Source organism: Platichthys flesus, chromosome 6 (assembly GCF_949316205.1).
Source record: "Platichthys flesus chromosome 6, fPlaFle2.1, whole genome shotgun sequence".
NCBI classification, from domain to species: Eukaryota; Metazoa; Chordata; class Actinopteri; order Pleuronectiformes; family Pleuronectidae; genus Platichthys; species Platichthys flesus.
The window spans coordinates 17,555,824-17,581,616 of NC_084950.1; the positions used below are offsets into that span (position 1 = coordinate 17,555,824).

Below are 25,793 nucleotides of genomic sequence, written 5' to 3' on the forward strand. Positions count from 1 at the left end.
AGTGGCGGGAGAGAAATAAGGGAAATGTACAATAGGGGAGCGGAAGAGGGGGAGACGGAGAAAATGAGACTGTTACAAGTTATTGCAGTAAAAAATGACCTTAATGTTTCAGACCTTCGAGGAGCAAAACTGTTGGTGCTCAAAAAGAGCTTCCAGCTTATTAAATGGCTTTGTCGTATAGTTTATGTCTGCATCACATGCAGTGGACCAAAATTTTGTTAGACCAAAAGAAGTGGTCTTGGTCCACATCAAACTGAACAATGACCCGGTTCAGTTGCAGTGTGATTGGATGGATCAGACTTTCAGACCACTTGAAGTTGAGACAGCTTTAAACAATAGAACTTTGACGTAGACAAAAAGTCTTTGTCTACATCAATATAAGATTTGAAGGACGAAGATGTTACTTTTGCGCGTTTGAACTTGTGTCAATAACTGTGCCTGTAGTTGGTACATAGGTAGACCAAGCCCATGTAAGTGATTAGGACAGGACATATGTTATACTAAATTCTTCAGCATGCTCCCTAAATTGCTCAGCTAACCTCTGATTGGACCTTGGTAGATCCGATTCTCTCTGTCAATTGTGCATAATCCAGTTGTTTATTTTGATACAGTACCACAGACTTGACAGTAGTTTATACATTTACTGGATGTGTTATCATAAATAGCAGTGCTAGCACCGCATAAATGTACGTGGATCTTGGAAAATTGATGAAATTCAAATTACGGCTATAATATAATTCCAGGAAACGTCTCACTAATGTGTGCAGAGACCACCATAGCAATGGAAATAAAACCAGAACCCATGAAGAAGGCTGTTCTCTTCCTCCAGTATCGTTCTCCTGGCTTCATTACCCCTCACACCACACACTATGTGCTGGGGAGGCCAAGCAGCTGTCATTTCTGTTTGGCAGGAGCGTCTCTCCTCACCACCGCAGCCACAAGTGACCTGTTCCTGTCTCCGAGCCAGGAAAGATGACAGCCCCTCTGCAGCCTGGGTGGTCCAGGTGTGGGCTCTGGGTATAAGCTTCATTGGGATCCAAACCCATGCCTGGGATTGCACTTGCTAACTCATTAAATTGTAATCTTGTTGTACAGATACTACTGCGGTTGATTCTACGTCTGTGTGTGTGTATACCTCAGTGGGACATCAGTTGACACAGTTGGACTATAGATCTGCTGTGGAATTAACCAGTGTTAAGGGGCAGATTGCTGCAGCACTCCCCTCGCATTCTCAGGAATGAGAATAAATGAGCGGACTCCGGCATGAACAATCCTTTATTACACCCATTAGCCATAGGAGCACAGGCCTTATGAAGCGGGTGACACCAAACACACGGCACACACATGGCCTACTTATGGTTTCCATGGCAGTGCGAAGACCCCCCCCCCCTCCCCTTTCCCAACCACCACCATTGCCACCACCTCGCCCGCATACCATTACCACATTACCAGCCTCCCGTCTATTTGCCCAATCAGTGGATACAGTGCAGTCATCTGCGAGCTCAAAATATTTCTGAAGTGCCAGCTAATAAGTGCGTCTCCGGAGCTCGTCCACCACCTCAATATGTTCATCAACACATTTTCTCTTCCCTCATTTGGAGAAACTTCTATCGATGGCAGAGTCATTAATCAGGACCTTTGCCTGTGAATCGTTCCTCTCTACAAACAACAGCGGCGCCAGGTGTTGTTTATCAAGATGGGTTTGTTTCTTCTTTCTTTTCTTTTTTGTGCATACATTACAGTTGCCAGGTGGACTACTTTTTCATTAATGTATTCTCCATCAAGAGCAAAGTAATGTTACAGCTCATTTGCGGTGCAGAGCGTCAGGTCATTTAAACATGATTTGACAGGTGTTTCATTCCTTTCCAAATACACCGGCTGACGCTGTTGTAATTTCTATGAGAGGCTACTTAATTCCTGCTCATGGACACCAAGGCAGGTGAGCTCGACAACCTTCATTTTGTATGAGGCATTCACTTAGCCGTTGCTTATCGCTTGAAAGTACGTTTTCTCATAGTGTTTTATATTACTGTTCACTAATAGGAGTAAGAATGTGATGCCTGTGTCTGAGGAACTGGACAGAAAATAAATGTGCACCGGGTACAACTGAATTTGACTAAAATAAGGCACAAAAGCCAGATAATCACATCTTGAAATCTGTGAATAATCGACCTTGGCACCATGTTGAAGTAAGGGGATGTAGCCCTCAAGAAGCGTTTTGCTTTTTGGAATTTAAGTTAAAGTAGCACCAGAAAGGAAAAGTAGGGAGAGGGTAGGGGAATACTGTGCGGCACATAGTCCATCAGCCAGGAGTCCAAACCTGCAAAATATGTATCATGATGTGCATGCATCTGCTGTCACAGTTTTTACTCCTCACCCAGATCAGGACACATCTGTCTGTGTTGGCAGCCACACTGCTGCTTCCTCACTTTCACTGGTGGCTCATATAACTGTCAAAACCACACACATGGTCCCAAAGAAGTCCCTGCTCTTCAAAACAACTATGATGAAAACTTGCCTTTAAGTTGCAGTTACCAATACAAGTTATTTAACACTCTTACCCTTCCAAAGAAAACTCCGCTTCTGGCCAACTATTGGTTATCCAGTTTTGACGGAGAAACCAGATGCAATTCTTATTGGCTTGTAGAGCTGCGCATTATCTTGTTATGGGGAAATGGCAGCAGTGAACAACTTAAATCAAAATGAAGTTAAGAAATGGATGAAATATATCATCAAAAATGCAAATGTGTTAAAGCCCACATTTGAAAATACCCATAAACTTACTGCCTGACGTGATGCAATTTTGATCTCATATGACCCGGAAGAACTGACGGGTCGGACTTGTTTCGGTGAAGGATTAACTGGGCCAGTTTGAGTCATGAGAGTTTCATATCTTTCCCTGTATCTCTGGTTGACGTACCCAGTAGCTCCTGTCTTTTCTGTTTCCCCCTGTTCCAGCTGTTTAATCAGGACACAGAGGGAAGCTTTGAATTCCTTTTGTCTATTGATGTGACAAGGAGTGAGAGTCGAGTGGCCTGACAGAAAACCACAGACATCGACTTTCCCAACCTCTTGCTTGCACTTGTTTCGCGGTGCCATGAGCAACGCAGCGGGGGAGCCATGGAGTAGATTGATTACACTCGCGATCACTCTTCTGAGATAATGTCCCTCCTTTTAATCATGCATTGTGCCTCTGCTCTTTACAAGGATAAGATTATCATCAGCAACTTCATCACTGTCTCATTGTAAATGCCGTCCTAATTGGACAGCTCTGCTTTCATTGGAAGTTTGACTCTTATTTACTGCTTTGTCCTTCAGCTGGGAACACTTTTTCAAGGTGGTTTTTTTTTATGCCTTTGTGCACAGGCATAGCGCAGGAGCATTTTGGGTTTGGGTTTACTCATCCATCGTCATGTTTTGAACACATTATCTCAAGAATGCCTTGAGGGAATATCTTCAATGTCAAGTTCACTTTGACCTAACAAAACACATTCAGGCCTTTTGAATGCAACATCTCAGGGACATTTAGGGACTTTCTTCAAATTTAATTTTGACCAGTTGTCATAACGACTCAAAGATTAACTGGTTAGATTTGAGTGGTCCAAGGTCATGCTGACTTCATGAGTCTAGAAGAAAACTGTATGTGGAAGCTGAATTGGTTAGCGAAGGCATACAACTGCAGTGTGGTTATTCTAGTTGTCTTTTGCTCTCTTCTGTGCCATGTGCTGTATTCTCTGTCACACCGAAATGTTTAATTTGTGGTCTTCACATCTAAGAGGCACAATTACAGATTTTTACTGCTGGAGTTTGGATTGTTGTTTACCACGGGAACATAATTACGGTACTTCTGAAATTGCTCTTTGTAAAATCAAAGATTTGGCAGTATTTGCAGTATGTTAGCTTGATCCCTGTGGTGTTGTTCTTTGCTGAGTGCTCTGAAGTCAATAACCTTGCATTTACTGATTTGGCTCACCGGAGAGGCCTTATAATCCTGTAAATCCATGGACCTGACATTTCATCTAAAAACACCAGCCATTTACCTGCCACACATCCACCCAGCTTTGCTTTCTCTCCACCTTTTTGTGTGTGTTTGAATTAGGTTTGAAGATTTGAGCACAGGTTTGGTTCAAAGAAAGCTTTAATGAGAGTTCAGCCCTCGCAGCCTCATGCTATCATCAGTAATCCTGTCCTTTTGTTCACTTTGACATCGGCAGAATTGACAGACCCTGCTCGCTGAGGCAGTCTTGATTTTACCAGCCTTCTCTCTTGTCAAGTCCTTTGTTGGGGTTTGTGATGGGACACCAAATACTCTATTTGCCTCGGAGGAAAGTGTTGAAACCATCAGCCTCATGCACAAAACACACACACAATGTCGATTGTACCTCCAGGAGCTACCGTGTTGAAGAATTTGAAATGCCTTCTAGCTATTTGTTTTATCTTTCTCCTCTTTTCCAATTTCCCTGTCTTGCTTTTTGTTGCTTTTCTACCTTCCCTGAGACCCCACCTGAACTGGCAGCCAGTTAATGGCTAACAGGCAGATCAGTTGCCAGCCGCGGGGGTCCTGACTGACCTTTCAAACCCGCCCAGTTTATTATTTGCCCTGTCAAAGCTCCACATGCCACCATCTGACCTCCACTCTCACTCTCACACCCAGCGACCGTGCAACAGCCTGGCAGACAAAGCCAGTTGGAGAGGGGAGGGAAGGGGAAGTCGGACGAGACACCTTTGTTGTGATCATGAGTCTGTCTGGCATTATGTAAATAGTGCTTATCCAGTGCTAATTGCCTCTGCTGCCAGAAATGGTGTTTATAATGTGAAGGAAACAATTTACCAAGTTCAAAGTCTCACTGAATAAACTGGGCCTGGTTTTCAATGGCATCGCTAGTGGAATCTGCTACTGTGCCAACCCACCTGCATCCTACATTGCATCGCATCCTGTCATAGCTGTATGCACACACTGTTGGCCTGTGTAATAAAGTATTATAATTTATATGTTTGGTGCTGCCACCTTGAATTCATTGTTTAAGCTTTACAAAAATTGTGTAAAAATGTTTTTGTGATGCCTGTCTATTTCTTGGCTGGGCCAGAAGGAGAATGGCTGTAGCTTCATATTTAAATGGCAGAGACTAGAGTGGTTCTATTTTTCTCAAACCAAATTACCCCATTTCCCAAAAAGGCTTGTTTACAACCTGTCTAATTATCCACATGGTTATATTTTTTGCTCCATCACACTTTGCTGGACTCATGTTGCCGCATCACCAGATGTTAGCTATTGCTTTGGTGTGGACAATTATCATTACTGATAGAAATTATAACCAAATCTCAGACCAGAGTTGTCATAAACTGGATTGATCCTTTGACAATTTCATTGGCTCCATTTCTTGTCGAGGGTAGAATGGGACCGAAGAACGTTTGTGGTGCTTTTGAATCTTTTGGTTTGTATTTTGTGCATTTTTAAATGAAACGCCTCATGCTTTTCCAGCTCTTCTCTCCTCTAGCGTGTTATAGGTTCTTTTGGGGTGTGTAAAGCTATATAAAGTTAAAAAGCCGTAGTGAAGGCAGTCCCTCTCTACCACCGTAAACACTCTGAAGCTCGTGAAACACCTCGTTTGTACTACGGCCGATACCTTCGCATCATTGTGCTGCCATGCAACTTCACAATTCCCCACATTTGGATGATCAGGGCCTAGCAGCTAGTCTGGCATGTCACCTAACAGATCTACGTAAAGCAAGAGCAATGGCTGACATTTTCTACAAGCGCTGGAAGCGTTTGATCAATTACAACAGAGTGGGCCAGTTGGCCAATCAGAGAGGACTGGGCTTTATCGGGAGAGGGGCCTTAAAGAGACAGGAGCTGAAAAGGATAGTTTGAGGAAAACTGTGTACACTTTTTCAAGTAATAACCCAGATTAAAATGATAAACCTGAATATCAGGATAATATGTACAAAATCCTTAAATATTGTACAAAACTCTTCTCTTTGCTGTTCTTGCTTTCATGCGCTCCCTCAGTGCATGAAGAGTGTTCCATGGCAGTACCCTCTTGATTTTATTCAGTCAGCATAGGGATGGCACCATTACTCCTTACAACCCTCTTTTCACACCAGTCAGGCCATTTTGCTGATCTGCAAAGCACAAAGAATTCAGCTCCCCCCTCCCCTCTGCTCCCCCCAAACCAATTACTAGTTACCACAGAGGAGGAGGCTGTTCATCCATTAGTTCTTCATCCACCCAAGAGCCTGCTTTCACTCTAATTCAATTTCTCTCTCCGTTTTACATTAAATCTCACTCCAAGATGGCAAGATCTTAAAGTTAAGCACAGAGATTAACTGTGCATTTCTAAATCCCTTTAACAAATATACTTGGCATGTACCATTAACCTTGAACAAGCTGATTAATTTAGCACCCAGCCGCCTTCACCAGTCCCAGAATCCACTGCAGAATTTCATAATCCAGCCCAACTAGGAGAGGACAATTATCTCACAATACTACATTACTTACTGCCCGACACAGCAGACCAGCACAAGTGTAAAGAAGGAAGTGAGAGGCATGGTGCTGCTGGTAGTTCACCACATCTGCTCCTCAACACATTTGACATTGAATGTTCGCTAAAGATCTTTTCTGTTTTTGTCCTTTTTTGTAAAAGGTGTCCTTGCACTGAGAGATTACGGCAAGAAATTGGATAATAAACGTATGTAACTAGACGGACAATGAATTCCAGGACGGAGTAAAAGAGGTGATACACTTTGAACGGGTTGCGCAATAAAGGGAGTGCTCCACCCAAGATTGGTGCTCAGAGAAGAAAATTGGCAGAATTCATCAAATGTTCTACAGACATAAAAACTCCACAGCAGAGTGCGGGGCCTTAAATGTGAAAAATAGCCCAGGGCCTTGTGTGGTGTGTTTTATGTGGTTGGAGGGGTTAAAGGAGGCGTTCCATTGGTTCATGTATAGATGTTGAGGGCATTGTCAGATTTCCCCAGTGGCATTCTCTCTCTCTCTCTCTCTCTCTCTCTCTCTCTCTCTCCCAGTTCCCTGCCACCGGAGCAGTGCCTGAGTTGCTCAGACAGTAGCGCTGACTGTCTGCCAGTGATTTATGCAGTCATAAGGGCTGTACTTTAGCGGACCTTGGCCCATATTTTATTCTGACACTTATTATTGAAATGAGACATTTGGGTGTTAAAGTGAACTGAAGCCGTTTTTGCTCAGCGAGACGACGAGGTAGCAGCCACGCTGACATCCTTCCTGCTTTGGGAATCATCTCAGGTACTATTTAATGACATTTCCACTTGTATATAGTTCTTTTTTTTTTATTCATGAAAAATCATATCAAGGTTCACATGCCGAGAGGCAGAATTGCATCATGCTGATGAAGTAGCTGCAGCGTAGAAGATCCAGCAGTCAGTCAGCAGTGAGCAGCAGCTGCCTCACTGTCCTCAGCTGTATTGTTACAGTTGGGAAATCAATAAAGAGTCGAGTAAGTGAAGAAAGATTTATTTTTGACATTCAGGGTCCTGGAAGACTCGTTCATTTTCTGCATAGATGATGGTAAGAGAGTAGGAGGTCATGCATTTCTGATTTCTGATGGGCATACATTTTAAGTACAAAAGACGAGCAAGAAAGAAACCAGCCACAACTTTCAAGTGGTGCTCTGGTGACCTAACAGTTCAGAGCATGGGCCGTGATAAAAGAAGCCAAATCAAGTCATCAAACCACTCTCTGGCATATAAAACCGTAAAGACCACCGTAAACCTATGACTTCAAGGATGAAACATTCGACCAGGGATGTAAAGTTGCTCTGCAGCTACCTCATCGAAAAAACCTGTGGAAGAAGAACAGTTCAACATTCTGGGAAATTTTCCTATTTGCTTTCAGTTACATGAGTAAATGAGCACATCTCTCATGTACGAAATGTTAAATTTGAATCACCAGCCAGTCGCTGATGTGGAACTTTATATGTATATATGTAGACTGTCAACAGAGATGTCCTGCTGTAATCTCTGTTGCTACAAATGTCTCATGGACCAGAATCAAACTTCAACATGTACAGATGGATTTGAAAAGTTTCTAAATCCAATCAGTTGGATTGTTACCTAGATAGTTTGAGTTAATTGTTGTAAAGTTTCTACAGTTTGCTCTCAGAACCTCCACTCTGCTCAGAGGCAGTGCTCACCAGTGCTGGGTGTTTTGCCCCTTGGAAGCTTTCCAAGTGTTTAGCCAATCAATACGTATTTTAAGAAGATACAATTTATTGTTTCAGTCAGAGGTTCAACAGAGAGACTGCTATCAGAAAGTTTCTAAACTGTGATACATGCAAACCTGCTGTTTTGAAGTCTGAGCATAACACATCCCTTTGCACTCAACACCCAAGGTTAGACGCGTTGGTAAAATAAGAGCATGTGATTGCTCTTTCTACCTCTGCTAGAAATCCTTATCTGCTTGTCTGTGCAGCTGAAGTAGAAGGAACGACCTTGCTTCATTCATTTTGCCACATTTCCAGTTAAACAGCAATACGAGGGAAGACAAACATTTTCTCCCAGTGTGCCGCGTAAACTCCATAAAATTGAATGCAAAAACATTTCATTAAGATTCAAAGGGCCACATGCAAGTCATAAAGCAATGTGTGCGGTTAATTCGAAAGCATAAAAAAGCTAATGGACTATTAGAGTGTACTGCCCGAGGCTGCCTTTTCTCCTTACAGACGAGGTACATCAATCACTTATATCAGTAATCCCCTGCAAGCTGCCGGCGGTGTCTTTGTCTCCTGCCACAGACGTGGTCCCACAGCAGTAGCGGCATCGCATGTGGCTGAAGTTGACGTCTTAACAGATAAACCGGCCCCCGCTTTACTACCACTGTCACTATATCCTGCCCTCGGTCATCTGAGATATTGATGGGAGGCAGCAGTCAATGAGAAAAAAAGCAGTGACAGAGGAGTCGCCTGAGGAGTCCGGCTAAGCTGCCGCGTTTTTGTTCTCTCCTCCTCTTCCTCATATACCTGCAGGAACAATGATAAGATGGGACACGGACAAGGAGAATGTTCGCGACTGAGTTTTGCTTCAGGCTCGTATATTTAAAAAAAACAGCCCCTTTTGGTGAAGTTTGTTTTCCTGAAAGCGGCTCTGAACAGCTTAAAGTGACGTGAGATATTTACCAAAGTGGAGACTTTAAGCACTCAGCTGCGTCACAGTTACACAATTTCCCAATATCTTTGTCAATATGGGACCCTGCCACGGAGAGTGTGAGGGAAAAAGAGAAAGACTTTTCATCCTTTAGTTACACTCGACTAAGCTGGTTTGCTGCATTTGTTTAGAGAAAGCTTGTGGTTGTCTCGGGGGGGGGCTTTGAATGAAAACAAATTTCTCTTCTGGGCTACAGCTGCGGCATATCCATGAGCAAACAGCCAGCAGATGTGTCTTGGTCCAGCTCCTCCATCCCTGCAAACGTTTCCTCCCAACTCTTCCTGATCATCTTCATGCCCAATTGTCCAACAAATGATCTCTCGTGAATAATCTCCATCGATTTGCTTCAGACCAATGAGAGAATTCCTTTTGACTCAGTGCATATGGAACAGTTGTGGCCATGAAGCGTCTGCGGAGCTGCATATGTTGGATTCAACAAACTCTACAGCTGCTAAATTATTTGTCGCAGGTATTTTTTACCAGCAGGTGCTCGTGAATGAATATGTATTTGTGCGATTGAAGAGAATAGTTTATGCGTGATTAATCCCATAACAATATGTGCGAAGAAACTTTAAGAGGCTACAGCTTGGAGGAAGTCACTACAACTAGAAATATGTTTAATTTAGCAAAAACTCAAACTTAAAGTTTACTCTTTAATTTCCTTTTTAGCCCTGTGGTGTATCCTAGCTCACTTTGCAGAGACTTAAGCTGTAACTAGACATCTCGAGGACTGTGCTGATGGAAGATCTTCAGTGAAAATATCTGCGATTATCTCGGAAGCTGCAGCCAGTCTCATAGAAGCCTGTCCCATCTGTCAGATGTGACTATGGGTCCACACGACCGACTGAATACGTTTGTTAAGCCGGAGAGACATCAGCCAAAGAGGACACAAAGAGGATGGAAAAATCCCTCATGCACGAGTTAAGGCTACTTAATATTCCCCTGTTGATTGGGAATTAATTGTTCCATCTGGCTCTCATGAAAACCACTGATGAGAATAGAAGAACAACACTCCATTCTCTCTTCCTTTTTTACTCTCCCCTGGTATATACTGCGAGGGGGTATAGTTATCCGCGAGTCCATCCTTCCCTCCATCCCTACATCCACGGGTCTGCAATAATTATGTTTCAGAAACTTCACAGTTGGGTTAATCAGGTAGTGAAGTCGTAACCCCTTTGATATATTTTGGGTTCACCAGGGGGGTATTTCATCTCCTCATGACTCATTTCATTGTTTCACTGTGGTCATGGAGTATGACTACAGCAAACAGCGAGGCTAGGAAGAGAAAGAGGAGGGGGAGCCTGGGCTGGACAGGCTATACCATAGGGAGAGCTGGGAAATTTGATCATTTTTCTCTGGGACTGTCATACGCCATAGGCAGCCTCATTTGTCTGGTCCAACTCCTTTGTTTCCACTCGGCTGCCTGCTCCAGGATTAGGCTGCGGAGCGGGAGACAAGCAGCAAAACAAGACCAGAGAGAGACAGAGACAGCAAAAGGAACTATAGAAGCTAATTATTAAAGTGCTCCATGTTTCTTTAATACACTACTTAAATTCTAATGTAAATGCTGGAGTATTAAATGTGCTGAGTGGCCAAATAAAGCGGTTGTGAGGGATGAGGGGAACTGCATGGTGGGTTTTTATTCTCTCCTCCAAATTGCCCTGCGGTTCCTCAGGAGCTGTGTTGACCCAGTTTATCTCCCGCTCAGGTGATTAATGCAACATCGCTGCAACCAAGGGTCACGTCAGGAGGCAGGGGAGCAGGTCGGAGCACAACAAGAGCTGAGGGAGTTTGATATTGCTACTGTTATGGTGGTGAAAATAAGTTGTTTGTAGTTTTGTAGGGCATCACTCAGTCTCCAGAGGCATGTGCAGGAAAACACACACACGCGCACACACACACACACACACACACACACACACACACAGGAAGGAACCAGGAATGAGAAAAACACACAATACTATTATTGGGTTATATATCCATTATAACATTTTAAATATCTTTTATGTGTGTTCTGGTAGCAGGTAATGATATTAGCTTTGTGGGGGACCTTAAATTGGAAGAATAAATTCTAGGGACTCCAGTGAGTGTAAAGTTAGAGCAATGTTCAGAGCTTCCATATTTATAAGTGGTGATTATAAGAGGTGTATAGGATTCAGTTTGGAGTCTGCTCTCTGCTTGTGGCTTTGCTTTTTTGCTGTAGTTATAGTTTTTAAATCCAAAATGCAGCCTGACATCTCCCTTTAGTCTTGGCGGTGTCTTTATTAGAGCCGACCCCACCATGTTTTCTGTCCCTGGCGTGGTCAGAGAGACCACACGCAGCGAGCCACGCAATGGTAATGGCATCAAAGCTTAACTCGTCTATAGGGAAAGCCCATAGACTGTAAGAAGCATACATTAAAAGATCAATCAGGGGATTTTCTTTGAATCGATATCAGATTTGCCTTACGCAAAGATGAAGAGTGAGTGGAGGAATATCTGGGGTTAAAAATGTAATCTTTCCCTGGAAGGATTCCCTGTTGGCCTCTGTGCCTTCAATGTTCATTTAGAGGCGGCGCACATACACAGCCAGCGTTACTTGAAAGTGTCGACTGCTGAAGTATTTAGGTTGTATACGGTACTTTAGGCGACGTGTTTGGTTTGTATGTCTCATTCTGACGAGAGGCTGTGATTCACTGTGTCCGCCCTGCTCCTATTTCTCCACAGCAGACACTTGTGAATATGAATGCTCTCTTTTACTCGTTGAGTTATCATTGAAACTCATTTCATTTTGCCGCGCGAGCAAAACGCCGCACTCCAAAACCACATTTAAATGCAATTACAAACGTGATTATTCTGTGTCAACCCCTTTTTTTTTTTTTTGCGGTTATCTAAATTATAATCTGTACTTTCAGCGTTTGTACCACGGCCCATTCGGAGGTATTCACACTCCGTGGGGTGTCCTTTACAGAAATGAATGCTGCTTAATGAAGCAATTATTTCCTTTATAAGCCAGCTGTGCAAATTGTTTTCAATCTGCCTGAAAACCCCGTTCAGTCTGTGAAGATGAGGTTAAAGATAGAGCGAGAGAACAGAGGTCATCTGGGCTTTGAACTAACACACTGATACTGTTGCATCAGACTGCAATTTTGTGCGTTTGACTTCTAATATTGTATCCACAAAGATTTTCCTTTTGATCATCGGTCCAGAAGACATTGCAGAGCTGTGTGGAGCCGTGTGGGGAAATGTCCCTGAGGGCGCAATGATCTCTTCATATGTTATGAGAGGTTTTTGTGAGGGCTGATGCAGGAGATGTAGTTTATAAAAATTAACAATTTTAACTCAAAGTATATGTAGGGAGACTCAATCAGTTATATTAGATATTTGATGTACACATGTATAACATATAAATAACTACTGTCAGGTTATGTCAGTCACCCAGAAAACTGTGGTTCTTTACTTCTGCCCATTGTAGTTTATCTAAACCAGTAAGATTGTCTGTCCCCATAGCAACTCTGCCTATTGCAAACAGGCATCATATATAGGTTTTTGAAAAAAGTGCTCACACAATATGTTTCCTTGTCTTCCTCAGGTGAATGGAAAGGAGCTGTCCAAGTCCAATCATGAGGCGACCTTGGAGGCCTTCTGTGGTGCCAAGGAACCCGTCGTGGTGCAGGTCATCAGGCGGACGCCCAGCGGCCGGCCCCACGGCCCCCTTCAGGAAATCCATGTGGTGGATGTGTGCACTCAGACCGACATCACCTTTGAACACATCGTGGCGCTGGCAAAGCTGCGGCCTTCGACCCCCCCTGTGCCTGACGTCTGTCCCTTCCTGCTCTCCGACAGGTTAGTACAGGAGGAAATGTATTATTTTACTAAACTGGATATCAATACAGATTACATGTGTATTTTATATATCTGTAAATCAGCACTCATAAATATAATTGTGACTTCTACTTTATTGGGTCGAAAATACGATACAAAAAAGTTGTTTTAAAAAAAAGTAATTTTTACTTACTGAAATTACTACAAATTGTTTTTTTTCATTGCCACAAAGAGTTTGTAGTTGTGACCTTGTTTTGACTTTGACTGATGGTAATTAGAAGGAATAAAAATGAGTGAGAGGTGGCGTCGAGCTATGAAGCAGAAATATCAGTGTTTACAGAATTAGCATTATGCAGAACGCCTGTAAAATATAAATGAACTTTCTAATCCGTTGCATAGTTGATTCTCAAAAATGTAGATTATTTTTTTCTCAGTGACCTTCACAACTTTATAGAGAACAAATTATATATTCTGTTTACACTGTGTATTATTTATGTTCTATATATATTTTTGTATTTCCTTGTGTTTATACTGCACATTTCTTATTTATTACTTTTAGAGATGTCTGTTTTTTGACAATATTCTTTGCTGCTGCAACACAGCAAATATCCCCATCGTGGGACTAATGAAAGATTATAGTTGAGTATCAATGCAGAATGTATGTGTAAAATGTGCCCAGTACGTGTGGCATAAAGTATTAATTTTAAATGTATCCTTAAGAAGATGAATGGAAAGGAAGAAGGTGATAATATTTTTACATAATTCATATTCATCCAAAACCGTCACAGCCTCAAGTGACTGTGAAAAATGAAGAATGTCTAAAAGTATTTTGAGAATCAACTGGAGGTTTTCCTGAGAACTAACACAAGAAAAAGAGGTTCATTATCTCCTCTTCTTTCATTTTCATTAATATTCTTTTCATCTCAAAGGAGAAGTACTCTGAGAACAAAAATAGTTTAGCACAAAGCAAGATCTGGGTTTCAGCTCTTGGGACTGAAACAATGAAATAATAGCGTCGTAGCACAGAGCCGGGGTGTCAGGACTATCTCTGTGAACCAAGTGTGTTCAGTACAGTAGTTAATTAATTCCAACAATGGTCCAACATCCTGAGTTTCCGTCGTCATCTGTCACTGGAGACTCGCTCACACGTTCTGAGACGGAGTTTCAGTCGGCTCTTCCATCTGCGTCGCTCATTATTACAAACATCATCAAACCTGTGTGTTATTGTCGAGGTTACAAGCAAGGTATAAAACACCGTAACATGACTTCATCAAAATCATTGCCATGTGTATATATCTCACAGTATCACCATACTATTCCCCACAGGGCCTTCTCGCCATAATTGGAGCTACTTGGCGTATCCATTTTGGCTCATGGAAGGTGATTAAAGCAAATGGGCTAATAAAAAACCAGGCAACACTGTGCAACGTGTGCTTGTGGGATACTTACAGCCTGAGGCCGAACCCAAGTGTAATCAATGTGTCCCGTAAAACTCACAATTTCTTCCCTTCATCTGAGATCAGGTGCACAGTTCAATACACAGCAGATTTTATAGATACAGCAAATGTTTGTCACGCTGACGTCTGAGGCTCGACGGTAAAACTGGAATTGTGTTCCTTGCACTCGGAGCCAAATGTTGTTATATGTGTAATAATGAGGGATCCGAGTGTAAATCCTTCAGACGTTTCCCAGCCCGCTTGTGTGACTGGACGGTTGAGGCGAGACAGTTTTCCAGTGCTGTGCAGAGAGTCAGACGGCATTTGAACGCATCACTCGACATATTTCAAACACAGCGCCTTTTTCGAAGTTTTTCTCCACGACGATTATCATGTGTGGCACTGAGGGGGCTCGTCTTGTTAGAACCCCACAATGCGGCTTTGTTCAGTGAGTGAGGGAAGCATAAAAGAATGACAATGTACAATGTGGGGGGTTTTGTCTGTCAAGAGCAGGAAGCAAATGATGTGGATATGCTGTTATTAACCCAGGGCTGTACTTTTATCACACGCACGTCTGTGGCAGTGAAAGCTCTCGACAAATCGTTTATTCTTCAGATTCCAGCGAAGACAAAGGCGAGGGAATCCTGTCACTTCCAAGTATTGACATGTTTAAAGGAAAAACGAGGGGGTAGGATCTTGCTAACGCCCACCTCTCTTTCTCTTTCTCCCACCCTGTCTGTCTCTCCCTCTCTTTCTGTCTCCACTGACAGCTGTCACTCTCTCCATACAATGGATCAGGATTTCTATGAAGGGACAGACTACCTCTCCCCTATTCCTGCTGATGGAGAGAGGACAGAGGAGTTTGAATACGAGGTAAGAATCGCCCATGGCGTCGCTGCTGCCAACCAGCATGTTGGATATATTGGCGTGGCTGATATTGTTGGTAATTGTAGCAGATAAATATTAAATCACATGTTGATAGATACGTAAAAATAAAACATGTGGGTCAGAAGTTCCAAAGATAGACGGAGCATTTAGGTTGAATCCGCTTTCATTCTGGGAGGGAAATTAATATAATAATTTATATCAACTTAATATTTGTTCATGAAACATGAGGCTACAGCCAGATAACTTAGCTTAGTCTCATTCTGTCATCTACACACAAATAGAAACATAGAAACACTGGAATAGCACTCGGAAGAGTTCAAACCCCCAAGGACCAACGAGTTTTACCCACATATATATTAGCTAGATCAAGAGTTTTATTTGAACTGCACCAAATTGCACACACTCATAAATCTCGGTGCCCTAAATATGCCTGGTACTGTATATTAAAGAACGTAAAATTCCTGGATCCGCCCCTTTTTATGGATCAGTGCCAAAGTTTAGGCCTGACCCATCCTCCCACTAAGTTTCAGAGAATTTGTTTTATCGAAGACCTTCTGCCAAACAAAGAAACCAAATATGAAAACATAACCGTCTTGGTTTCATCATGAGTTGTGTACTTTTGTCCAAGCACAGTGTCTTCTGGGTGTCTTGATGTCACTGTGAAATTGTAGAAAGTAGAAAACCTTCAAATATTTGTTTCAGCGTTGACCGTGAAACGGCTGAATCGGTGCAATGACTGCAAACACACAGCAAAAGCATTAATACAGAGTAACACACATGTGCAAACACGACACACCTTCCTAACCCCTGCAAAAAACGGACACACATTCGGTCAACACTCGAGATTTAGTGATGCTTATCAATTGGTGGAAGGGTGCTAACACTAATTGACTCGACAGACAGATCCCAGGGGCACAGTGGTAACAGATGATCAGCCACGTTGCAGACAGCTTGAAAAATCCCTCGGTTCCCCTGGTAATGATGCAACACCTCCATGTGTTTTCCGCTTTTATTTCCCGACAAAGTAAAAAAGAGAAAGCAGAAAAGCTCCAGACAGTGTTACCTGAAATTTGTTAATTGTCTTCCGCAACTCCGGAAGAAAGCGCTAGCGAACAGGTCGACTCTGAGAATCGAAGCCAATTAAGTGAGGTGTGTTTGAGTGGCAGGGCTGGTAGAGGAAAACAAATATGGAAACACATTTCTTTGCTGTTGCATCTCTACTCGGCTGTAAGTAACAAGCAGCTGCAGGTGATCCGATGCCGATTTCCATGCAGATGCACGGGTTCCTCCACGGTGATGGGAGGAGGTAAACAAGAGTCTGTCGCCCCTCCCTGCGTCGGTCCAATATCCTTTATTTCGGAGTCACTGAGGTGGCAGCACGAGCCCTCAGAGTGGCCTGATGTATGATGATTGCTCCCCCCTCTCTCCCCCTGTTTGTTTCATTTGAATTTGTTCTGAATGCTTCCACCCACTGAGCTCGAGCTGTTTCTCCACATCTGAAGAGATTTGTGCACCCACTTGGATCGCAGAGGCCCTGGTGTCAAATCGTAATAAATATAATGTATGAAATCCTCTGTTTATGCCTCATTGCTATTAACAAATCCTATTATACTGTGTATGCTTTGTAGCTCGCTCCATTTTTTCTATTTCATGCTCTGGGGGTTAGATACTCACTAATGCAGCCCTACTTACTGTATGTCAGCTGAAAAATGCCACAAGGGGGCAGGGGGGTAGACAAAAACTGAAAAGCTTTCAGGGTCGACCCAATCCCTAACCCCCTGCTGACAGAGACGAAGCTCGAGTGAAGGAAAGACATTTCTTAAAATTACCTTTGTTTGATGAAAATGCACAGTGGGAGTGGGCAGTATGCTTTAACATCACAGAGAAACCATCTAAATCTAATTTCTAATACCCCCGGGGTATTGATGTTTCTGTTAGAGTAATCAACAGTCCTGGAGCACAGTGGCTGATGAGGTGGGGGATGCCACATGCCAGTGAAATACACATCCATAGTATTTGTTATACTTGTAGGCTGTGAGGATTAATAAAAAGAAGTGTGATAGTTTGATTTTGACATAGCGATGTTGTACTTGGACAAAGTAGCCACGTGGATCACCACATACCACTGATGTTTGTCTAATGTAAATGTCACTCATAGTGATGAATCCTCAGAGAATTATCACCCAATCTACCATCTATTTGCCATTTGTTTTGGTAGGTGTGGGCTTTAACACCAAAAGCAGCTCAGTGTCAATACAAAAAGGGATGCACTGGTGCGGTTCTGTTACTTCAGGGACAGAGGAGACATGAAATACATCTGAAGAAGGCTGGTTGAGTCGGAGGTCATGCAAGACTGTTTAACTATAATTACTCAATTTTTCATTTCGACGATTGCAAGGTAAAACGTACAAATGTGAAGTATACATAATGGTGCAGCAGTAATGGACGGTGTGGGCTTGCACATAGCTATTGCTCTTTCTGGATGATGTTCGGTGTCTCCCACAGAATTAGCTCAATCTGTGGCAGTATCTGCTTGCATGTGAGGGAGCATGAAAGTTAATGTTCATGTGCAACAGACACCAAATGAGAACTCCATGAACCTTGCAGGAACATGCAAACCTATAGCCAAAGCTATGATGAGGACAGCCCGTGAAGATGGTCATAACTTTGTGGCTGTTTTGACGGATTTTTCCTGGTGCTGCAGAGAAGAGAGAGAATACTTAGGCAGGACAAATTACACCACGGTGGATGAAACAGTCTAGTTACTAAAGTAATTTTCCGACATGACCTGCAGATAAAGTCCAGAGAATTGGGTCCGGACTTTACCCGCACTTTTCTTTCACACATGCACAATGCAGCGGGAGGCTCTATCCACAGACGTGTTCACAACCCCAACAAATCCTCCTTAATATTCAGGTGAGAGGTGGAGCAGCCGGGCGCAGCAGACGGAGGCACAAAGTAGTGTATAATATGCTGCTGCGGAGATGACGTGATTTTCTTGACAACACACAGACACAAGTGTCGGCTCTAATTGCCACAAACTCTCTTGACATCTTCGACTGTGTCTTCTGCAGTCGTTAAACTAGGCAGATAATCTGGAGGCTCTCACTCTGACATTTGCATTCACACATGCGCCTCCTCTGGAGCAAGAGTTCAGTGTGTGTCTGAAAGCAGCTTAATTGTCAAAATGATGTTTGTATTGCATTGTGGAAAAAGTCGAGCTAGGTCTTTTTATTTATTCTTTGCTGAACTGAATGCAGTTTCTGTTTCACCACTGTTATTATCTCTGTTTCAAGTAGACTGCATGTGAAAGTCAGTCACATTCTCAATTTAAAGCTCTCACCACACAAGACATAGTCTTACAGTCATCCACCACTCACTAAACAGGTGTTTTTTTTTTGTTGTGTGACATTACATAACCAAAACCTGTTTAAGGGGTTGGGAGTGAGCAATGTGTTTTCACACCCAATCTGTTAAGTTCAGTTAAAATGGACTCACTCATAGTATGCTTCATTTGAGTCAGTATGAAATCTACCGATCAAGCCATGGGGCAGAGCCCCAGCATTTCAGAGCAGAGAATACTGTTTAGTTATGCATTATTTTGAAACCAAATTTGTATATATCTTTAAAATGTGGCTGGGTGATCAACAACACATTTTTGTGGTATAACAATCTCACAATTTATGACAGCTTATCATTAACTAACTAACCAAACAAATGCTGTACAGGAGATTATAAGGTTTCTGTAATTTTTTATGTTTGAAAACAGGTCATCCCTCATAGATAGAATTTCCCACACAAGAAAACAATACATTTCCTTGGATCCCTTGATTTGTAAATGGAGCTGCAGCATGTTCCTAATCATTCCTTTGATTAGTTTCATTGAGTTCTGGCAACACAAAGAAAAAAGTACTCCAAGCTCAGAGAGTCCTCCGACTCTTCCATCCAAGCATTTTTGACTGCTTTTTCTATTACTGGTAATCAAAGGCGCCATTATTACGACAGCACCCAGTGTGCTTTGATGGTAGGCGCCAATCTTCTTCCTAATCACGCCATCGCAGTCATTAATTTACTGACAGCTCTCGTCCCTGTGCCACGCTGCAATCTCATGCCTGAGAGGCAGAGAGCTTGCCAGGAAGATGGAGGGGAAAAAATCAAAGGAAAAGAGGGGAGACGGAGAGTGGTGAATGTGTGTTCGATAGATAAGGAGATAGCCTTCTTTCACGGAGGCTTCCGAGCATGAGTGGGTGTTCTTTCTACACAGTATTGTCGTAAAACAAGAAGAAGAAAAAAGTCTAGTAATGGCAAAGGGTTACATGTTTGTGCTGCACACACACACACACACACGCAGGTTTGATGTTTCATCCCACATGCCGTAATTGTGGATAACAATTTTCTCTGATCATAAGTCTACCGCACATTTATTAGTCATAATTAACCTGATTCACAGAGCTAGATAAGGATGATGTAGTCTCTACTCACATCTCTGCTTTGCCTCAGTCTTGCAATTAATCTGTGTGGTTTATTTGTAGATTCACGTCTCCAAGACATTGCTAGAGATTTCAGTATTTCCCACAGATATCCCTCACATCATATTAGCATGCACGATGTGCCCTGTCTCTGTAGCTCCTATTACCTCCATGACTGCTCCGTTGCATCAGGAGATGTGCCACTAATAATATTGCTACCAACAATAATGGAGAAGCTCATTAGTAACATTTTTAATATAGCTAATGACTGATTTTTTGCAGCTTACTTTGTTCAGGTAGTCGGCACCGGAGCCTCCTCCGTCTTTCGCTTTGTATCTTTTCATATCAGCCGGGGATTTGAAGCTGTCATCGCTTCTAAGGCAGTCAATTAAAGATCTGAGCTCCTTGTCAGGTGGAAGCGGTTGAGAAAGATAAAACGACAAAGCTGAGACGATGTCGTTTTTTCCTCAGCTCTCTTTTTTTGTCGGTGCTAATGTGTGTGCCCTGCTGAGTTTACTTGTTTGTGTAAGCAGAGGGTTTTTTCAGGGACTCTGGAATTGTTCTTTTGATTATGACTGTGTATGGGGGGGTGGCAACCTGGCAGCAGCATGCGACTGCATGGTCCAAACACACGTCAATCGGTCAATATGTGAGAGTGGCAGAGGTAGAGGAAATGACTGACAGGGGAGAAGGGGGAAATGAGAATTGAGCCATAAGGTCTGTTTTATATGTGTACGCGGGGAAGTGGAGTGGGTCATAAATAGGATGAAAGGGGTAGCCAGGGGCACCAGGTGGCAGGCGTATTGGCCCTTCTCCCTTCTTCCCCTCATCTCATCCCACCATGGACATCATCCCCCTTTTTTGTCCGCTTCCCAAGCCCTGCCACATCTGACACGTGTAACCAGCCAACCCACACTTGTCACAGAGGAAATGAATCTCTCTGTTTCCGCGTGAGACCCCTCTGAGCCCCACCAGAGCCCTTGCTACCGCCTCATTTCTCTCCCCCCCCCCCCCCCCCTCTCCCAAGTCACTCCTGCTGCTGAGAGTTGGTGCGTTTCTGCTCTAATGAAGACCTTGGGAGGAGAGGCCATTTCACACTTGATTCCCTCTAACACCCTTGATATGTTTCAGCATTTGGAGATGGAGCACAGACCTTTGCAGTTTGGTGTTTGGCAGCGCCTGTGTTGTGGGGAAACTGAGAGCGTGAAGTTGTTTATGTGAAAATGTGGAAATGAAATGTAGTTGTGTTTGGTGGATTTTTATATAATTTAAAGGGGGAATGTGGTACTCAACAAAAGTTCTGGGTGGGGTTAATCCAATCTCACTTCTTGTGCATTGGTAAGTGGGAAAATTCAGACACCAGGGTACTAAGCTATGTTCCAAGAGGCTCATGGGAAACTTGACAACCATGGATTTGTGAGTCAACAGTTGGTTGAGCTTTCCCAACGGGAAGATGAGGAATACGTTAGCGGCAAATATGAATATCTTGTAGTATTAGCATATTTATAGTTTATTTATAGTCTAACAGTCTATAACTTGGCAACAGCTTGAAAAACACTTGAAAACACTTGAGGTCCTCTGACATTCATCAAAGCCAAACTGTGCGAACTGAGAACGTCTTTCATGATCAAACACCTCGAGACTCAAAAACCTCAGACGAGAGTTGGCAATTTTCAAATAACAAGTTGAGTTTTTGTGAGAAAAACTTTGTTATTTGATGTTCAGTGAAGCTGATCCTTAGTGTTTGCGCAGCCATTGTTTCAAGTTTAGTTTTATGTAAGAATAAAGAATTTATTCTTTGTCTTAGATCTGTTTTTTTCTTTCTTAGAGGTTGTAGAGATTTTGAGTCAAGGTGAACAGAGGCAGAAATCTTTTATAACTGTTACGTCATCTATTGTGAACAAAACAATACCCCAAGGTCAATTTACTTTAGTGGTATAAGAACTGTGCCACAGGTTTCAATCACATCATTTTATCTTCATTTTGTCCTGGAGTTCGAAAAAAAATGTCACTTCCTTTTTTTGCTTAACGTGTTCAAAAGGGAAATTTGACCATCTGCAATTTAAGGACAATTGGTCAAAGTACATCCAGTGAGAGAGTGTGTGTGATGTGATCAGATTCCAGAGCAGTAACTAAATGGAAACTGTACTGTGAGGTTTTCAGAGTGTGCCTCTATATCCGTTAATGCCTAACTTGCTCTTGCTCCAGGGATGACGATGTCTTGCTGTTGGTTGGTCGGTCGACCACTTTGCTCCGCATTGAAATGTGTCAAAAACTACTGAATGGATTAGTGACATTCATGGTCCCCAGAGGATGAAATCCAATAGCTTTGTTGATCCCCTGACTTTTCCTTTAGTGCTGCCATCGGGTTGACATTTGTTATTTGTGAAATTTCTCAACAACAATTAAATGGACTGCCATGACCAATCGCACACACACGAACACGCACACACACACACACACACACACACACACACACAGGTACATTTAGTGCAGACTTTCCAGGGCCGTTCAAACCCCATAAAACTAGGTAGTCCTCATCAGCCTTGGCTTCTCTTTGTTTAGCACTTATCAGCGAGTGTTAGCACGCTATCATGCTTAAATAAGATGTTGAACATGATCAACTTCATAGCTGCTTAACACCAGAAAGTTTTTATGTCACTCAAGCTGTGTTTCTCTTCTTTTGTACGTTATATCCAGGAAGTGGAATTGTATCGACTCAACAGCCAAGAGAAGTTGGGATTGACTCTGTGCTACAGGACGGACGAAGAGGAAGATGTCGCTATCTATGTCAGTGAGGTGAGTAAATATCTTGCCCCTTCAAGATGGAGGACATAAATTACTTGTGAGACTGTGAACGTTCCATCTGTTAACTTAGTTTGCCATGATAAAGTGCTTCATATTCATATTTAGGTTTTTCACTCGAGAAACACTGAATCTTTTATCTTCTCCCCGTCTGCCTTGCTCCGGGAGGTACTGTAAAAAGGCATCATCCCTTCTGTTAGAAAAATTTAAGTATTAACCTCTAGGGGTAGAAGGTATATGCATATTCTACATATTCTTTCTATTTCATTGCTTTGAAGTCTCACATTTGCATATTACACTGTTGTAGAAACAGACAATTATTACTGCTCGATTACACTGGATCAGTAAAATGGGAAAGCTGTATTTTTTTAGACTAAATTAGTTCTGACGTTTAATATTCATATTCCAATTTATGATTTAATTCAGTGTTTGTGAGCAAAGCAAGATTCTCTGCCGGGTGTATAATAATTTTTAAATTGAACTCTTTTATTAAACATAAATGACATTATGGAACAGTTTGGCAGTGTACTAACTGCATGATTACAATTTCAGTTGCCAACATGAAATTACTGCCAAGACTGAAAAAAATTAGGAACAAAAAATACTCCCAGGTCTTGTGTCAATGGTAAATGGACTGTATTTAAATTGCACATCTCCAGTCTTATTGACACATTCATTCACACAGCTCTCCAGCGTTTTTCCTGTCACAAAACATTCATACACTGTCAGCTAAGCCGTCAGGTACAGTTTAGGGTTCAGTGTCTTGCCCAAGGACACTTCGGAATGCAAGTGGAGCTGAGAATCAAACCACAGACCTTCTTGTTTCCCCCCGAGCCACAGGAGTTGTCCTTTCACTAGAGCAGACATTAAAGAGCAGGCTGTGTGATACGTGTTAGCAAATAGACTCTTGCCCTCCGATTTTCACCCACTTGTTGGTAGCATAAAAAAATAGACAGTTCTCCGTTCTGCTTAACTTTCTCTCCGATTCGTTTGAAGTCGCCTCTGACCCTGCAAGGTGTTCGCTTTGAGAGCCGAGTGGAATATAAATCACTGCGTTCTGTGGCTGCTGGCAGCAACATCGAGTGTTCACACTGCAAAAAAAGAAGTTTTGCTAAGAGGAGCGTGCTGCATTTAGATGAGGTGACTAAATGTCACAGTGCACAGGACAGTGTTTGATGTGGTGGTATGTGCTTTGATCTTGCATAAATAGTGAGAGCACATCATTGCAAAGGAAAAAAGATGCAAGGTCATTTTAAAACCGACTTAATTTTCCAGTTTTGCAGCTCCCATTGAACAGCGATATTAATCATATTCGTTTCAGTTGCCTTGCACAGAACAGTGGTCACCCTCAGCAGAAAAATACATTTCCTTCATCCAACGCTCCATCCCTTTTTCTACGCCTATTCCTATCTATTCAGAGGCCTGAGTCGATCCCATCGTGCATAGGGCAGGGCCCATCCTTCATGTCTACAGCAGACTCAAGACAGGCATTAGGATTCAAATGGGCAGTTTTCAGAGATTGCAGTCTACCTGCCGACTCTTTGTCAGCAGCCTCGACTGCATGGCAGGATTTGTGAGTCTGCGTGTGTTTTCCATCATGGAAAAATTTGGTTCTGCATTACTGGACCACTGTGGCAGGAGCTGCCTCAGTTGCAGGAGCTGCCTCAGTGGTCTTGGGTATTTTAGCAGATCTCTTTCGGAGTTTGTCAACATGATGGCTGAACCATCCAGACCCCTCGGGTCATGAGGGACAAGTCTGCTCTTTGTCCCCGGAGTCAACACGAAACATGAAGCAACAGTGTTCACATTTCTGAAACATTTTTTACTCTTTATGTAACCCTTCTAATTTAATTTTAAATGCTACATTTTTAAATGTCTAATACAATTTGTCATGATGCCTTTTATATTTTAATTTATGAAATATGCTTTACAAATTAACTTGCCTTGCCGGCTCCCAAGAATTCAAACACAGTGAGAGGAGCAAACTTCTCAGAGAAAGGTCCAAAGCTCACTCAAGTGTATTTGCTCTCTGGGAAACTAACCACAGCCACAGATCTTTGTGTTTCAGTTTTCAGTTGTCGTTTCTTCAGGGTGTAGGTGCACTCCGCATACCCTCAGAAAGATAACCTCCAGTTTCCCCTCGACTCCTACCCCCATTTCTGTCTGGTGACCTCCCCCAGTGTAATGAGTGGTCCCCTGTGTAGGAGTGGACCATCATGAAGATGGAGTGCCACAGCACCTCACCATCTCCAGAGATGCTACCTGATAGGAGAGAGTGAAACGAATGGCCCCAGACGCCGATTGATTGGCCGATGAAAGAGTGTCCTGCCCCCTTGTCCACTAACATTAGTTATAGGAGGAGCAGGTGCATCATGTATTGGGGTTGAGTTATAGGCTGTAGTTGCTATATAAAGAGGCCCGTGCTCTGTCATCCTGTCAGCATACGGCAACTGAGGTGCATGGAATTGAGGAGTTAAACGATGAAGGTGATAACTGAGTTTGTTCCTCTTGGCTGAAAGGCTTTTGAAAACTGACCTGGCAACAACAGGAAAGCCATTGGAAACTAGGGTAGCAAACCTAGTGTGTTGCTCACATTGTTAATAAAAGTCTAGACAGTGTAGCTGGGTGATGTCTTTAGAATGAGTAAAAAAATGTTTCAGCCACTGTTTGAGGGTCATTATTCAGTTTCCTCTCCTTTTACAGATCTGTCCAAACAGCATCGCTGCCAAAGACGGACGCATCCGAGAGGGGGATCGCATTTTGCAGGTACAGTAGGACACAAGCATTGTGTCGCACACACAACCGCTATGTCCCCGCACAAGAGTCCAATCATTCTTAATGGCAGTTCATTAAAGGGGGAACTCGCCCCCGCTGTGAATGTGAGAGCGAGAGAAGTGCGCCCCCCCGGCTGTTTTAGTTACCAACTCAGCATTGACACGGGTTCCTAAGAGTTCTGGTTCAGGAGGGCGCTGTGCTGCAGCTTTGGGGGCCTCCTGTGGGATGGCTGGGAGGCTATGACTGTTAATAGCCTCCAGCTTCAGGCTGAGATCTGCAGGAGGAGTTCAGCACCTGACAAAAAGCTGCATGTCTCAGGGCTGTGGGCTGGATAACACTGCCTCTCTCATTTAGGTGGGTGATTATTGTTTTTGTCAAGGTTGCACTCTTGCTTTACTTCTGTCGTTTTAACCACTGAAAGGCAGCGAAACATTTT

General features: G+C 42.9%; 1 protein-coding gene across 1 annotated transcript in view; it reads left to right on the forward strand.

Moving 5' to 3' along the window:
• Positions 1 to 25,793, forward strand: part of LOC133955075 (PDZ domain-containing RING finger protein 4-like) — a 124,589-nt gene that overhangs the window by 92,978 nt on the left and 5,818 nt on the right. Inside the window, exons 3-6 of the mRNA XM_062389727.1 lie at positions 12,752 to 13,005; positions 15,191 to 15,293; positions 22,478 to 22,576; positions 25,286 to 25,348. Of these exons, the coding sequence (XP_062245711.1) occupies positions 12,752 to 13,005; positions 15,191 to 15,293; positions 22,478 to 22,576; positions 25,286 to 25,348 (519 nt within the window). The remainder of the gene's footprint in view (positions 1 to 12,751; positions 13,006 to 15,190; positions 15,294 to 22,477; positions 22,577 to 25,285; positions 25,349 to 25,793) is intronic.